At 43.5% G+C, this 16,878-nt stretch overlaps 2 protein-coding genes across 6 annotated transcripts in view; one reads left to right on the forward strand and one right to left on the reverse strand.

Annotated features, from left to right (window-relative positions):
• PDZD8 (PDZ domain containing 8) overlaps positions 1-16,878 on the forward strand; it is a 107,395-nt gene that overhangs the window by 79,213 nt on the left and 11,304 nt on the right. The window contains exons 5-11 of one of the 5 annotated variants that reach the window (XR_011382763.1): positions 3,131-5,468; positions 10,280-10,365; positions 10,557-10,661; positions 10,882-11,121; positions 11,782-11,911; positions 12,203-12,394; positions 13,169-13,428. Coding sequence is in view for 1 of the 5 variants with exons in the window: in XM_002718680.5 (XP_002718726.1) it covers positions 3,131-5,328 (2,198 nt within the window). In the remaining 4 variants the exon portion in view is untranslated. Of the gene's footprint in view, positions 1-3,130; positions 6,230-10,279; positions 10,366-10,556; positions 10,662-10,881; positions 11,122-11,781; positions 11,912-12,202; positions 12,395-13,168; positions 13,429-16,878 lie in introns of those variants that run through there. The other 4 variants (XR_011382761.1, XR_007911132.2, XR_011382762.1 and 1 more) reach the window with 4 other exon arrangements.
• Positions 8,878-16,878, reverse strand: part of SLC18A2 (solute carrier family 18 member A2) — a 35,418-nt gene continuing 27,417 nt past the window's right edge. Inside the window, exon 16 of the mRNA XM_051824209.2 lies at positions 8,878-11,073. Within this exon, the coding sequence (XP_051680169.1) occupies positions 10,969-11,073 (105 nt within the window). The 3' untranslated portion in view covers positions 8,878-10,968. The remainder of the gene's footprint in view (positions 11,074-16,878) is intronic.

Genomic DNA, 16,878 nt, shown 5'->3' on the forward strand with positions numbered 1-16,878 from the left:
AGAGGCAGCAGTAATGGCCCAAGTACCTAGGTCTCTGCTGCTCACACGGGAGATTTGGATTGAGTCCTGGCTCATGGCGTCAACCCAGTCCAGCACCAGCTGTTGCTTTTCAAAGAAATAAAATTAGAAATGAATAAATCCAAGCAATATAAATATATGCAGAACCAAAAGCCAGAAGTTATCCCTTTACATATAACATTTGTAAAAGTGTATTGAAATTAGGAACTATATGTTGTACATAATATGTAGATTGTTAAGAAACTTGAGACTTAACAGAAGAACTTTATTATGTCTCTCTTTTGGCTTTTTTTTCTACACAGAATTACTTCTCCTGCCCCAACCCCAGGAAACAAACTGAAATCCTATAGTGTTTGTTTTTTTTGTTGTTGTTGTTTTTTGGTTTTTTTTGTTTGTTTGTTTGTTTTTTTGACAGGCAGAGTGGACAGTGAGAGAGAGAGACAGAGAGAAAGGTCTTCCTTTGCCGTTGGTTCACCCTCCAATGGCCGCTGCAGCCGGTGCACCGCGCTGATCTGATGGCAGGAGCCAGGTACTTCTCCTGGTCTCCCATGGGGTGCAGGGCCTAGGTACTTGGGCCATCCTCCACTGCACTCCCTGGCCACAGCAGAGAGCTGGCCTGGAAGAGGGGCAACTGGGACAGAATCCGGCGCCCCGACTGGGACTAGAACCCGGTGTGCTGGCGCCGCAAGGCGGAGGATTAACCTAGTGAGCCACGGCACTGGCCCCTATAGTGTATTTTTATAATTTTTTTATAGTAGTCTTTTAGTGTTACTAACTTTGTCCCATATCAAGCAGCATTTTTTAAAAATTTTATAGCTATAATTGACTTATTTATATAAATATGCAGTAGTTCTAAAAATATTTAATAGTGGATTGGTGATAGTTAAAATAAGATTGGCAAAATGTTATATATGAAGCTCAAGGGTGTTTCCTAAGTTTTGGGGTATGTTTGAAATATTCCAAAAGAAAATTCCAGTTTGGATGACTCAGTGCTGAGCGGTATAGTGGCCATCTGTACAAAGCACCCAGCGGTTGGGGAAGAGATGAGATGAGGGCAGATGTGAAGTCACACACCAAAAAAATGGATTTAGGTTGAGTCGAAATTTTTGCTTACTACAGACTATTAGGTGGATTCTTTTTTAATTTATGCATGCCAAACTACAGTTTTGCTGGGACACTGTGTTTCAAGGGAAGTAATAGTAGGTTAAGCTAGAAAAATCATGAAGAACCATGGTAGGAAGCTCTGGATTTCAGGGTGATCAAGTCTGGAGGCTGAAGGTTACTGAGCTGAAGCTTTAGAAAACCTGCAGCATGACGCTTGTGATTCCAGAAGGTCTGAGCAGGGGCTGGCAGTTAAGAACTGTTTGTTACTGTACTTGAGGCCAGCGCTGAGGAGGATCTGACGAGGGAAGGGAAATGGACTGGAAGCCCAAGGTGCAGTTGACAACTAAATGGCTATAGGGACAGCTATCTCCAGGATTCCACTTGGGTTAACTGGAGAGTGGCAGGTTGATTCATAGTGGTGAGGGCAGAAGGATGAGATGGTCTAAAAGGGGTTTAACTGTGCTGAAGATGTGGTACCAAAGAAACTTCTAGGTGGTGATAGCCAGTGTTAGTTGGGAAGACTGGGCTAGAGTGAAGAGGAAGGGAAACAACCAAAGACAAATTGATAGTTTTTGAAATTATTGGAGTGGACATAATTACTTTAGCAAAAAGGCTAAGGAAACTAATGGTAGGAAAACCTTGGTACTGTTTTTTATAAAAAGCAGGTGTAAGTGGGTAAAAAGAAACCACAGGAAAAATGATTAGAATCAATTTAGTACAGCATCATGGAAACAAAGGGAAAGGGAAGGTCTTAAGAAAGAAAGAAAAAAATGAGTGAGGATAATTGAGGAAATCCAGAGGGAGATGGGAAAATAGGATCCACAGTACCGATAAAGGGATACTTCTTCCTCTGAAAGAAGATAACACTAACTTCATTGGCAAAGAGAAGAGGTGGTTTCCTGTTCATCTTTTTGGTAAATAAGGTGGCATCATCTGTAGAATGAAAGTATGGCAGGGGGTTTTGGGGGAACAGGACAAGTTGGAAGCGGGTGCTTTGGAGGCTCAGTTGTTTAGAGACAATTCAAAAAATGAGCACTGAATGTCTAGCATGGCTTGATGCTGGATCCAAGTGGTAAGCTGAGGAGCAGGAAAGGGAGATGGTGAGACTAGCAAAGCTGCCAAAAAGGCAGGAATAGAGTAGAAGAGGAGAGGGCTCAACAAATCGAAACATCATGTAATCTTGGACTTAGGCCGCGTAGAAGAGTAGGTGGCATCAGAGCAACAGGACCATGAAAAGAAAGAAGGAATCACTGGGCTGGGAAATTACCTAAAAATACCCACTTAGCAGACCAGATTATAAGAGTTTAAAAAAAAAAAAATAGGAGACTGGTCAGAGATGAACTGAAAGTGGATCTTGGATGTGGAAAGTTTTCCAAGCTATGAAAGTTGAAAGCCTCATCTTCCCCAAGCAACTGCAGTGGGAGAGCATTCCAACTTGAGTAACTTTAAAGCAGTTTATCCCTTAGCGTTCTTTTTGGTCCTGGAAAAGATGAGTTTGATGTGCAGGGCTGAAAAGAATCTGTGAAACAGTCCACTATTCATAGAGGAGTATTTTACTGTATTTATTTCAAGCTTTAGTCTTCATTTGACTCATTTGTCACATAGCTTGTCATCACTAGAATATTGGGCACTTCCCCTCAATGGGAGTCTGGTTTCAGCATTAGTGGAATCCTTTCCAGTGGGTCTCCCTCTGCTCACCTCTTCAGCTCACACTGAGAAATCTGTTGTCTGTAACCCCAGAGGGGATCAAAGCAGTTAGGAGCTCAGCAGCTTGGAACTGTCAGAGGAACTGTGTTACATCTGGTTCTAAACGGTTGACATTTCCAGGGTAGCAGTGTGCCCAGCTTTGCAAATCAGTCATCCAAAAGCCAAATAAAAAATTTTTGGTGTTTCCCTGTTTCTTCTCCATTAGTTCAATAACCATGAGGTAATGACATTTATATTCAACAATTGTAGGCAATTTTATTGCAATAATCTACATGAATTCCCTTTAAATGTCTTAAAACAGGTGTGAAAATAACATCGACACTGCAAGTGTTGAAGCTCATCAAGCAGGCTGGTGACCGAGTCCTGGTGTACTATGAAAGGCCTGTTGGCCAGAGTAATGCAGGCGCAGTGCTGCAAGAGAACTTTGGCCAGCTGGAAGAAAACTTCCTGTCAAGCACGTGTCAACCGAATTATGAAGAGGAAGCCCCTGGATTGGCAATAGATGCTGAAAACAGAGACCTGGATTCTGAATTTGAAGACTTGGCAGGTGATGTCAGAACACAAAGTGAGTTCAAAGATGAGGCACAGTCATTGAGTCATAGTCCCAAACGCACTCCAACAACGCTTTCTATTAAACCCCTTGGAGCTATATCACCAGTTTTAAACCGTAAGTTAGTTGCAGGAAGTCACCCACTACCACCAAAAATCCCACCCAAAGAAGGAAAACCCTCAACTCTAAAAACTTTTGAGGTAACAGATCCAGCGCAAGTGTCAAAACCTACCCAAGGATCCACTGTCAAACCACCTGTGCCACCAAGACCCCAAGTGAAAGTTCCCTTGCCGTCTGCTGATGCCCCAAATCAGGCAGAACCAGATGTTCCTGTTGACAAGCTAGAGAAGGCGCTGCCCCCCGCTGCTGCAGACAGAGCTGCTGAAAAGCAAGCAAAAGCTGTGGAACACGGAGAAGATGCCACTGTACCCAAGCCAGCTGCAGCAAAGCAAGAAGTGGCGAAAGAATTTGCTTCAGAAAGTTCCTGCCCTACCAAGGAGAGTTCGGATGATCGTCAGACATGGGAATCGTCAGAAATTCTTTATCGTAATAAGCTGGGAAAATGGACAAGAACCAGAGCATCCTGTTTGTTTGACATAGAAGCCTGCCACAGATACTTAAACGTTGCATTGTGGTGCAAGGATCCTTTCAAGTTGGGGGGTCTCATCTGTTTAGGACACATTAGTTTAAAACTTGAAGAGGTGGCTTTAGGATGCCTAGCTACATCAAACATGGAATACCTTTCAAAGTTCAGACTGGAAGCCCCCTCCCCTAAGGCTATTGTCACTAGAACTGCACTACGCAATCTGAGTGTGCAAAAGGGATTCAATGACAAATTCTGCTTTGGTGACATTACTATTCACTTCAAATATCTGAAGGAAGGAGAACCAGACCACCATATAGTTCCTAACATAGAAAAAGAAAAAGAACTGCATTTGGTGGAAGAAGTTTCTGCTCTCCCTAAAGAAGAGCACCTTACTGGGCAGATGGGTTTCACAGAAAATAAACACAATTTCCAGGATACCCAGTTCCAGAACCCAACTTGGTGCGATTACTGTAAGAAAAAAGTCTGGACTAAAGCTGCTTCCCAGTGTATGTTCTGTGCGTATGTTTGCCATAAAAAATGTCAAGAAAAGTGTCTGGCCGAGACTCCTCTTTGCGGAGCAACTGACAGGCGAATAGACCGGACCCTGAAAAACCTCAGGCTGGACGGACAGGAACCCCTTGTCGGCCTGCCTCGTGTTGATGCAGAAGCTAACAAGTCAGTCAATAGAACAACAGGTCTAACCAGACACATCATCAATACTAGCTCACGTCTGTTAAATTTGCGTCAAGTCTCTAAAACTCGCCTTTCTGAACCAGGAACTGATCTTGCAGAACCTTCACCAAAACACACACCCAATACATCAGACAATGAAGGCAGTGACACAGAGGTCTGTGGTCCAAACAGTCCTTCCAAACGGGGAAGCAGTGCAGGCATCAAGTTAGTGAGAAAGGAAGGCGGGCTGGATGACAGCGTTTTCATTGCAGTCAAGGAAATCGGCCGGGACCTGTACCGGGGCTTGCCCACAGAGGAGAGGGTCCAGAAACTGGAGTTCATGTTGGATAAACTGCAGAATGAAATTGATCAGGAGTTGGAACACAATAATTCCCTTGTTAGAGAAGAAAAAGAGACAACTGATACAAGGAAAAAATCCCTTCTTTCTGCTGCTTTAGCTAAATCAGGTGAAAGACTCCAAGCTCTCACCCTTCTTATGATCCACTACAGAGCAGGCATTGAAGATATCGAAACTTTAGAAAGCCTGTCTTTAGACCAGCACTCCAAAAAAGCAAGCAAGTACACAGATGATGCAGAAGAGGACCTTGATAACGAAATAAGCCAGCTAATAGACGCGCAGCCTTTCAGCAGCATATCAGATGACTTGTTTGGCCCCTCTGAGTCTGTGTAACACAAAAGCTGCTTCAACTTTTAAATGACTGGGGGAAGGTCGCATCTCAAGTACTCAGCTACAACCACGTTAAACTCCTCTTACAATGCACTCTGGCCTGCTTCTCTAGAGTTACTTGTGTAAGAACAAGAATGAAAAAGGTTGTTTTCCTGCAAAAACATGACCAGCTCACTAAATTGGTGGTTTCGGGTTGCATTTATAGCTATGCTTTTTTGGGTTTATACTGGGAATTCATTTTTACTAATTTATTTTTACCTTTTTCTAATTGTGTAATTATGTAATAAGCTAACTTTCCATGTTTGTGTATGTGTGATGCCTCGCTGTATTCTCCTTCCTTTTAGTTTTTGAATTAGTTTTAGGTAGGATACTGTCTAGTCTTGAAACCTTTCATTTCCATCACAGGCTTGCTGCATGCCCGGAGTGACAGTAGCAGTCATGAAAGGACTCATTGTTTTGTGTTAGGAAGTTTATCATCCCGATAGACCTGAGATTTTGTTATTTGGGGGTTCAGGAGGGTGGTTTCTGTTTTGCCAAATGTAACATAAAAGCAGATGCACAGCTTTAGTCTGTTATGCTGATTTAGTAAAAACAAATTACATATATTGCTTTCTATGCTTTGTGAAATTTTTTTCTAAAGTTTTTGTGCAGCTAAAGTAAAAATAAGTGATTACTTTGAAGAGCTTGCACTGAAAAAACAACATATAATTGGGAATTACAGAATGTAGTTGGTCAATAATTTTGTAGGATAACAAATTTTAATTACTGAAAAGCAGTAACCAGTAGGATTTTGAAATATCTTTCAAAATGTTGACGCTTTCCTTTTAAGTGGAAGTTTTAAATACTCATGATGATTTTTTTCATCTTCAGTTCTCCCATAGGAAATAAAGCATGTACAAGGATATTTCAAGTTTCAGAGGACTGTTCTTAAAATGACTGTTAAGTTTTGGCTGGTTTTGTTTTAAAACATGTTCATGCAGGAGTGTGTTGTGAAGAATCATGCAAAATATATTTTTTGCTTCATCTGGCATCTTACAGGCTTAAAGAAATGGTGATCATTCTGAATACCACTGTAACTCAGACTGCTAAGTTAAATAAAAATGGACCACACAGACACACAGGAATTGGGACCAGTTCTCTGAAGTGAGGATGTACTCCGATATTCCATCTTGGGGGTTCCAGTAACACATGAGTGAGGAAAACATGCAAGCTTGGGCCTGTTACGTACTCTGAAAGATTGTGTTTTTCCCTTTTGTAGGTAACTGCTGCGATAGTTAATATGTAGTGAAACTGACAGGAATTTAGTGGGACAGCTTTTATAGCTGGCAAAAAAAAAAGTATAGTATACTATTAAAAATTGTGACTCAGGTTTTTAGTCCAGGATGCCAAGAGTTTAAGTTCAAGGGCTTCCATTAAAGAACTGTTTGACCATAGGCAAATCACAAAAAGGCCCCGTGTTGCAGCTCCCCGTCTCTAAAGTAGGAAAGATGAACCACATCACAGGATTATGAGGAAAACAGCGGTGTAGCCACAGAAGTGCTTTGAATAGTACAGGACCGTACACATCAAAGGTCTCGCTTAACAGAGAATGTTTTTGCGGGTAGAAAAGTTATTACTCCACTTAAAACCAATAGCTAATGGTCACTCCTGTTGTTTAAGTGAAATATTAGGACACTAAATACTTTTCTTGGCTAAGTTTATAACAAAAATATATCTGTATGCCCCTCTTTCTGTTGTTTATTTAAGCATGCTTGCATTTTAAGAGGACACTGCTATGGAAGATGACACACCGAATTCTCTGAACGCTAAAATGTTGTTTCAGTATGCTTACTCAATCTACCTGATGTATAACCATGTTTCGTCTTGTAAACAGTAACCTACCATTGACAGCCTGGGAAGTGGGGTGTCTGTAAGTGGCTGGTGTTTATGGATTAAACCATGGAAGTGTAGTGATACCCAAGCATACTGCTGAAACTGCTGCATTTGAAAGAGCTGTAGAAATAATGTTAACACTTGGTTTCACCTAAGAATCTTCTCATTTTAAAAGTATTTAACTCTGTAGAACCCCAGTTACGGAAAGCTCAGTAATGCTGCTAATGACATTGGTAAAGTATATCTTCAATGTAGTGCAATATTTTATATCTACTGGAAGAGGCAGTGGCGGCATCACAGTTGTACCTTAGTGCAAGGGGGGAACACTCCAAACAGCCTAGAGTATAGTAAGATGTATGGCTTCAATGAAAACAGTTGTATTATATTACATTACCGATGTAATCTTGCTGCCATGCTATGTTATCAATAGCTAAGAAATAATAAAGCCTATTGCAGAAAACAAGAAATCTTCATTTGACAACATCTAAAAAAGGTAACTGTTGTATCGCCGTGGAATACAGTGCATACAGATTCCACTTTTGCTAAACAAAATAACTGTTTTGCAAACTGCCTATAGGCATTAAAATTTAACTGTTTAACCTGTGAAATATCAGATTTGTGGGACTGCCTGTGCTATATATATTAGTAATTAGTCTATTTAAAGTACATACTTTGATATTTAGATGAAATATTAGACATACTGAGCAAAATTAACATTATTTTAAAATCATTAAATGCTACATTTCTTAATATCAAGCCTTATATTCAACATGGGAACTTGTTGAAATACTGTGGATATTTTGGGTGCTACTGTCAAACTCAAAATTTAACTATATTTAAATTTTTTGAAAGGCAGTTTGAAACTAGTTGGCCCTGAGATTTTAATAAAGAATAAAATCTGAAGTGTTTGGAAATGGGCCTCTGGCCTAGCAAGTTGAGACATAGTATCCCATATCAGAGTACCCGGATTTGAATCCTCCCAATTCAACTCCCTGTTACTGTACACCCTGGGAGGCAGCAGGTGGTGGCTCAAGTGCTTAGGTCCTTGCCACTGACTTGGGAGACCTACGTTGAGTTCTGGGCTCCAGGTTTCAGCCTGGCCCAGCTGCAGCTGTTGGAAACATTTAGGGAAACAGTACATGGGAACACTCGTTCTTTCTCTCCCTCTCAAGACAATATATTTAAGTGATTTTAAGTTTATTCACTTTTAGGGGACTTAGAAATTCTAAGTTAACATAACAGCTTTACCAGCAACAAAATAAGATTCCCCTAATCCTTTTTGAGTTGTGGATCCCTTTTATTAGCCGATTAAAGCTCACAAACTGAGCTACAAAAGCTAAAAGCCATTCAAAACGTCCCAAATTCCACAGGTTTTAGAGAATGTATAGGCATCTGGGGGCCCCAAGTTAAGCTGTTATGTCAGTTGGCTGGACATCATATGTTCAGTTACCAGGACAACCACAGAAATTTAGAGATGCAAGGATAATTTGCTGCTCCCCCTCCCACATTAATGTGGGTAGTTCCACAATTATAGAAAGCCAAAAATGACTTCAAACTAACCTGGAATTGCTCTTACCTGATGCTCACAAGCATAACAGAACATTACCCACGTCAAAACAATATCATGTATTTTATTCCAACAGCAATATTTGGTTTATAAAGGAATACAAATAGGCATGGTACGGTGTTGAGAATATTTATTAAGTAAACCATAAAACATGATTTGGACAGATAACACTTAGGAGTCAGTAGAAATGGTTGAATATTCTTTTAAGATGTTTCTCTATTACCAGGCACCAACCACCACCACCAAAAAAAAAACTTTTCAAACAAATGTTTGGAGAACTGTGTTTTGTTCTGTAGCTGTAATCAAAAAAAGAAAACCCTCTACAGTCTGGCTAGCCCAGAACATTCAAGACCTTGTCATTTTTTCCCCTCATATAGAACATATCCCTTGCTCACAAAGCAGTTCTGTAAAATGCATAGCTCCTGCCAGATCAGTAGCAGGCCAGCTTTCGCCAGCCTCACAAGCTGAGGCCTTAAGGGCAAAAATAAAACAGGAAGAAACTATGTGGTACTGGTGGCAAGGAGGGCCACAAACTCCAAGAGAACCAGTGCTGAAGGCTGTCCCCCTGTGGAAATAGCACTGCTCCTGCCTTTTTTTTTTTAGTCACATAAGAGTTCCTCCCCGCCAGAGCCATCTCCCAAAAGGGCACACGTGTGTGAACTGCCCAATGTCAATTAGCAGGAAGCATGGTTGCATGAAGCTGCTTGGAAACCAGGCTTCAAATTGTCACAAGCCCCCCAGAAAAGGTTCACAAAGCAAAGGGAAGTCTTAGCCGCTTCACCCTAGAGAACAAGTAGTTTGCTGAGTCTCTTCTAAAATTGTTTGCTCCTCGATGTCCAGGTGAACACAAGCACAACTCAGCTTAATAAAACCGACATTAGGCGAACTTTTGATTACAGAACTGCTGAATTAAGTATTATACTGGAGATGTATTCCACGCTTTTTCACTCTCCAATCATACAGAACAATGAGACTGGCAATTATTCACTAACTGTATTTGCTGTTCACAGAAAAGGCACATCAATGCTATCATGCTTAGAAAAACTACAGGACACAGCACACTAGATGACATGGGGCACATTTTTAGATGTTTGCTTTTTCTTTTCTTTCTGGGAAAGGGGATGTGTTCTGACCACCCTACGTTTGTCTCTTCTCCTAAAGTGATTCAGGACATAAACAATTTCATTCCTTTACCTTCTTTTAAAATTTGTTTTTACACTAAAGATAAGAACAACTTTCAGGAGTCTGGAAAGAAATAGTTTCCGACAACCCCAAATTAACAGATCCCTAGAAAACACTTGGATGATCTAGAAACAATCTGATTTCTCCCATCACAGCAGCTTTTTAAGTTTGCTTTTCTAAAACTTGAACTTGGTGTTGATAAACTATACCATGCTTGAGTATAGCTGACGGTGTAAGGTACACTTTGAATTTTCTTTTATCTCATAAAAAAGTACATCTTAACAGGAAAGCTAGTTCATAACTGAATGCGTGGGTGCTTTTCTCTGTTTCCAGAATCCTGTTTTTCCCTTGTGGCTTTAACGTTTACCACCAACCACATGAAAAGTCAACATAATTGACAGCCATCTCTTTCCAGGCAGGTAATGACATAGGAAATCTATGCCAGCTGAGATTTATGGATAAATCCAATAGATGGCTGATTCAAGTCTTTGTCCTCTGTACTTAACTAGCTTCTAACGAATATATGGATGGTAATTACACGTCAAATTAGCAACACTCATTCAGTGTCACTATGTAACTTAACGCTGTCTTACTCGATTCTGTTTTTCAGACTTCTACTTTCTCATTGTCGGAAAAGTCTCAGTGTATGCTTTAAACACTCGTCACCAATATTCAGAAAAAATATAAGATTTTTTTTGCCCAAGTGTTTGTGAATGTAAGTTAAAAAATACTTGATTTGGATTCAAATATTTATAGATTTACATATTTCGTGAAAATATATTGTATAATATTTAATAAAATCAAATACTTAAAATAAAGTTTCAACACTATTTATACAAACCCTTAGAAAAGCTTTTTCTTTATAAGGCTATTGGCAATCAATCATAACCATGGAAAAGAAATAATAACCTTTGGTTGGTTTACTCTCTCGCCAGGGATGCATGGCATGACTAAGATGGTTCTGGACGAGTCAGGTCACGGGAGACACTTTTATACAATTAAACACTTGGAGTATGTGAGTCTCAGTCACTTTCGGATTCTTCCTCCTCACCGAGTGGATAAGACTGGATGTTACTCTGAGTGTACATCTTTGTTTTAATGGGGCAGTTGTGATCCATGAGAATAGCCTACAAGAAAGCAAAGTACAAGTGTGTTAATTTCGTGTTTTGTAAAAGGTAAGCTGGATTTTTACCTGTTGGTAAGGATTACTGGTTTGAAAGCTCTGTACTGTTACTTGCTGTTAACCAGTCATTTGGAGGAATCAGCAGGTGCCTGGCCTAGAAGACCTGGAGTTCACTCAGTGGCAATTCCAGCCAACAGGAGACTGTAGAAGCGGTCTCGGTGCGGCTTTAGTTACGCCTCTCCGGGACCGCGAGTCCGCGCTTGAACCCAGCCTAGGAAGCACGGCTGAGAGGGCCGAGTTTAAAAGGAGTTAAACCTAGAAGTCTGCAGCTGGAGTAGGGATCCTGGAAGCAATCCAGTCCAGTGTCTTTGCATCCTTCGGGGAGCGCCCTCTCCGGAAGAGGGGACACTCAGGTTAGAGACGCACCCGAGGCTAGGCTGCAGTCTCCGTTCTCTGGACGCACGGGTCGGGTTCTCACACCAGCTGTCTACTCAGACTCCCCTGAAATAGTTTAAGACCTTGTCACCATGGCCCCTGAGACCTTTTCCTAAACATTCCAGGGCTTTCACCTTCTCACAAATTCTGATTTAAAAAAAAAAATTCCTCTTGTGATGGAAAGTCACGCCGTCGTCTGCTGTTCCTGAAAAGACAAAACAGAGACTGGGGGCTAAAACGTGATGCTTGAAACACTCGGGGGCTTTATTCTTCCTAGATGTGCAGAGAACCAAGCTCGAGTCTAACAGCAGACACCACGCATGCCAGGACCACACTGAGCATTCTAGACGCAATCCGGCAACTTCAGAGTAACCCTGTGGTGGGCTGAGGACACAGGCACAGAACAGGTAAAGAATATGACCAAGGGGTGTACAGTTGGCCCCCAGTATGCATGGAGGACCGGTCCGTGGCCCCCAGCAGATGTCCAAATCCACGGACGCCCATGTTCCTTATATGAAACAGCAGTATTTATATAAAACACACACATTCTCCTGTGGATTTTAAATCATCTCTGGATTATGTCTAGTACTTAAATGTTATGTAAACAGTTGTTAAACTGTATTACTTAGGGAATAATGACCAAAAAATCTGATTGTTCTGCATAGACCAGTGGGTTTGTTTTCCTGAATGTTTTCTAGCCGTGGTTGGTTGAGCCAATGGACGCAGAACCCGTGGATACGGAGGGCTGACTGTGCCGCAAGAATGGGGCACGCAGGAGCCTGTGGAGCCTCGTGGCACAGTCCACTCCTGCACAACTCCACGGGAGCCCGAGTGCTGTGGCTGGCAGTGGGGTGCTGCGTACGGCTCGAGCGAATTCTCTTCCTCATCAGGTGTGTCTTCCTGGGGTTTGCCCACTATGAACTATTCCCCCAGAACCCTTTCATGCAGTTGTCAAGTCTACACAGATTAAAACGTTCCTGACGTTGGCCTATCACAACCTTTCTTGGTGTCTTAGCTATTACCCCCAGCTCTTATCCTGCAGACTTGACATGACTCCACTCCGTGCTTAACCCACTTACTTCCCAAGAGATTCTCAAATGACCCGTCTGTGTGACACGTGAAGACAAGGACTCCCTTGATCCCCTGCGCCAGCTCAGACTTAGCTTCAAATAACTCTGTCTTCTGCTTTCCAAGTGCATGGATACATGTATCTAACACAGAGCTCAGTTTCTAAAAATTAGGCAGCAGACACTGGACACAGAACCCTTCTCCCTGTGTGACATAAAGCCTTGGCCCCTGACAGCTCAATGTCTCACCTCCCCAGATGAGTGAGTCTCAAATATGCCCAAGGATCACTCTAGCCAGGGAGGATGGAGCAGGCTAAAAATGAAAGTCCAGGTCCACTCATGTGTAGCGTTGAGAAACACATGAAGTGGGTGCCTTGGAAAAAATAGCCATTGCTCTAGCTCACAAGGGCCTCTCTTTGCTTGGTCCCCCCCCCACCTTAGACCTGACTGCACATATGTGTCATCTTTTGAAGGACGCGGAGGTCCAGGGCCTGGCACATCTATGGACTTTGAATAAAACGCTGCACTGGGGGGGGGGGGGGGGGCACTGGGTACAGTGGTCCAGTCACTGTTTCAGATGCCTGCATTGCTCATCAGAGTTCCGGTTGGAGTCCTGGCTACTCTGCTTCCAATCCAGCTTCCTGCCAACGCGCACCCTGAAAGGCAGCAGATGGTGCCCAAATACTTGGGTCCCTGCTACCCATGTGGGAGAACCAGATGGAGATCTGGGCTCCTGGTCCAGCCTTGGCTGTTGCAGCCATCTGGGGAGCAAACCAGCAGATGGAAGACCTCTCTGTCTCTCTCTCCCTCCCTCTTATCTCTAACTCTGTCTCTTAAATAAATCTTTAAAAAATGGACCAGTAGTGGTATTTGTTACATTACATATGATCAAGCCAGGTAGCGTGCAGTCAGCATGAACTCGTGTGTGTGAGTCAAGGGCTTAAGGAACACAGAGTGGCCCGACAGCCAGGCAGGTAATTTAAAGCAACACTCCACGCTCTGCTGTAGGGAGAAAGGTGTGTGCCCTCTACGACGAGAGAATGCAAAGGAAGGGAGTTTGTTGGATTTGAAGCAGAGCCTAGTTACAGAGAGCCGAGTTCTGCCCCCACCAGGTGCCTAGCTCACGTCTGACTCGGGGCAGAATCAATGGCAAACGCATGACTGCACCAAGTGAAATGCAAAAGCAAAAACGTTCAAAAGTAAGAATTCCAGGCTTTGAGACTTGGAAAGGCACCAGGGGTTCATACTGGACAAATGTCACTCTCTTGCACATACCTAGAGAAAACAGTGGTTTTGCATCTGCTGCATACATGCCCTGCAAAGGGACAAGTTCCTTTAAGTGGATTATAACATGCAAAGCACACTGGCTCTCCTTAGCCTCTAGTCAGCCAATCCTGGCCAGCCTGTAGCATCCAGAAAGCAGAGTTGGTGATGGGAGGGCCTTTGCCATTCTCAAACCACCTGCTTTCCCTTCTGGGTACCAATTAGAAACTTCCAAGAGTAAGTCAGACTCAGAAAAGTAATTCAACCTGGAAAAAATCCTCACCAAACACAGCTACTCTCAGCTGGGCATTTGGACAGCGAAGGGCTACCGTGTGACCGACTACAACTGGCACGCAGTTCTCCAATGACAGTGTTGACATTTTTTACACTTGCTGACAACAGTTCTTTCTCCACCAATCCAAATAACTCATTATAGAAGAAACAGAAATCAAGTAAACCAAGCAGAAGAAATGTGCGCGCTCATAAAACAGTTCACGATTCTATGACTTGTGATCCGTGAACCCTTTCAATACAGAGCCGCTTAAGTCCAAACCCCTTATGATCAAGATGCTGTCTAATGAGACAATTACTTGCTGAGGGCTGAACGCCTCCTTACTCAGTCCACCTGCACCTGGTGACCGCCGGCCCCCGAACACCAGCGCTCAGCCCTGCCGGGTTTGCTCAAGTGCACAGTGATGGATTCTTCCTCCCCCAGAGCACACTGCTGCGCCGCCCGCATGGCCCCTGATCATTAGGGTCCGTCGGCCTCGTCCGCTTACTCCCCGTTCTGCGTGCACAATGAGCACACAGCGGCCATGGCTTCCCCCCTCAAATGCTGCCATTACGGCAGTCAAATGGCCAACATAATATCTCAAATGTGGACAGGAAGATCATACTTCAAGTTTTTAACGATTGGCTAGGTACTTGAGACATTTTACAATGAAAGTTGGCTTTCACTGTAGTTCTTATTGTTTTGCCTTCAAGATTGTCTCGTCCACTTCCTTTGGCTTTCTAAGACGAGCTAAAGAACTGGCTTAAATGGGGACAGAGGAGCTCCTGAGGCCTGCCTTCTGCCATTCTGAGAACATGGCGGTGAAACTCACCCTGACTTCACCCTTTACGCCCGCTGCCTCAGATAAGCTGTCACACAGAGACACAGAGACACACACACACACACACACACACAGAGCAGCGGCAGCTTCTAACATCTGCTGCCACGGCAAGGCACCCCTGCTCAGCAGTCCTGGGTCTGCATCGCAAAAGGAAACTCTCGCACAAAGTGCAGAAGAAAGGGAGAAAATTCGGGTTTCTCTGGCCTGACGCTGTTGGGTAAAAGAATGAAGAATGGAGCGAGGGTGGAAATACATTTACTGAGCCAGTTTCCCAAGCAGTTTGTTGCGATCTCAGCTTTCAAAACCCTCACGACAACCCGTAAGGTAGATGCTACCATTTCCCCACTGGATGCAAAGCAAAAGGAAACAGAATCCCATAGCCCCTGCCTGGTAGGGCCGATTCAGTTCCCAAGAGCCCTCAACAGTCTCCCGGGTGACAGAAGCAGCTGCTAGCCATTTGAAAGGTTGAAATTAACCTTCATGTAGCCTTAATCAAATCGTTATAGAAGCACAGAATGACTGTGTTCCACTGTTGTGCCAGGAACTTCCTGACCCCCATTCGGACAAGCTACTGTGCTAGTCAGCCAAACAAAGATGGATTGGGAATTTATACGACCAGCCTGGAAAAGAATTAAGTCCCTTAAGACAGGGCTCAGAAAATGCCACAGTTGCTCAGGGCCAGGGACGCATCGAGGGAGGGAGGGAGGGGGCGTCTATGTTTTTCCCCAGCTCCTTCCACTCTCCAGGAGCCCAACAGGCCCTGGGTAGCTCAAAGTTCTGCGGTTAAATCCTGAATGATGCAGGGCACGAGGCCAGTGCCCAGCGCGTGGTGCATTCTTTACCTGTGCTGCGTGGGTGAATGACTAACAAATGCCCTAGACGAACATCCGCAGTCACCTAACTTCAGGGCCTGTAAATTCACTTTTGGAGAAAACCATCAAAGGGCATCATAACACACTCAGTGCAGCCGTTAGAATCTCTGATACATTTCCACAAAAGCACCCCCAGTGAAGCTCACATCCATTCAGAAACAGTTCCTGCTCCCCCTTGCAGCTGGCACGTGCCTGGTAGCATCCGACATTTCAGACAGCAGCAACATGGCCGATCATCATGGATGACCAGAAACTAAGTTTCTCCTTGCTGGGTAAGGTAAACTTAAAACGACTCAAGACTCCAAGTAGAGACAACAGCCATGCACCTGTTCAGAGGGACACCTTCCCTCTTGTCCCTGGTGATGCTTCTGCTCATGAAGTTATGACCTCAACAGCTGTAGGGAGACTCACATGTGTACCCCAACCATCTACACTATGATTTCCCACTTCTAAAAGCCTGAGCCCATTACCGGAATCCTACATACAGTACAGACCAAAACGTCAACTCTCACAGAAGGCTGTAAGGGTTAAGAGAAAAGCAAACAGCACCACAAACGGCTGATCTTGGGAGTTAGTCCAGGAGGCAGGAAATGGATGTCCACCATTCACCAGAACCATAGGAACTGAACTATGCCGGGTTTCTATCTGGTTGATGAAAGAGCTATATGGCTGCTAATTTATACAATCATTTCACTCTTCAAGTTTAAGTGTGAAAGTAGTTAAATAAAGTAGGGGCCGGCACCATGGCACAGCAGGTTAAAGCCCTGGCCTGAAGCACCCAATTGGGCACTGGTTCTAGTCCTGGCTGCTCCACTTCTAATCTAGCTCTCTGCTGTGGCCTGGGAAAGCAGTGGAGGATGGCCCAAGTGCTTGGGCCCCTGCACCCACGTGGGAGACCAGGAGGAAGCTCCTGGCTCCTGATCAGCACAGCTCCGGCCGTTGCAGCTAATTGGGGAGTGGACCAGTGGACAGAAGACCTCTCTCTCTGTCTCTACCTCTAACTCTTTCAAATAAATAAATAAAATAAATCAAAAATAAAGTAACTTCCCCATGTGGTACA

This window comes from Oryctolagus cuniculus, chromosome 15 (assembly GCF_964237555.1).
Source record: "Oryctolagus cuniculus chromosome 15, mOryCun1.1, whole genome shotgun sequence".
NCBI lineage: Eukaryota > Metazoa > Chordata > Mammalia > Lagomorpha > Leporidae > Oryctolagus > Oryctolagus cuniculus.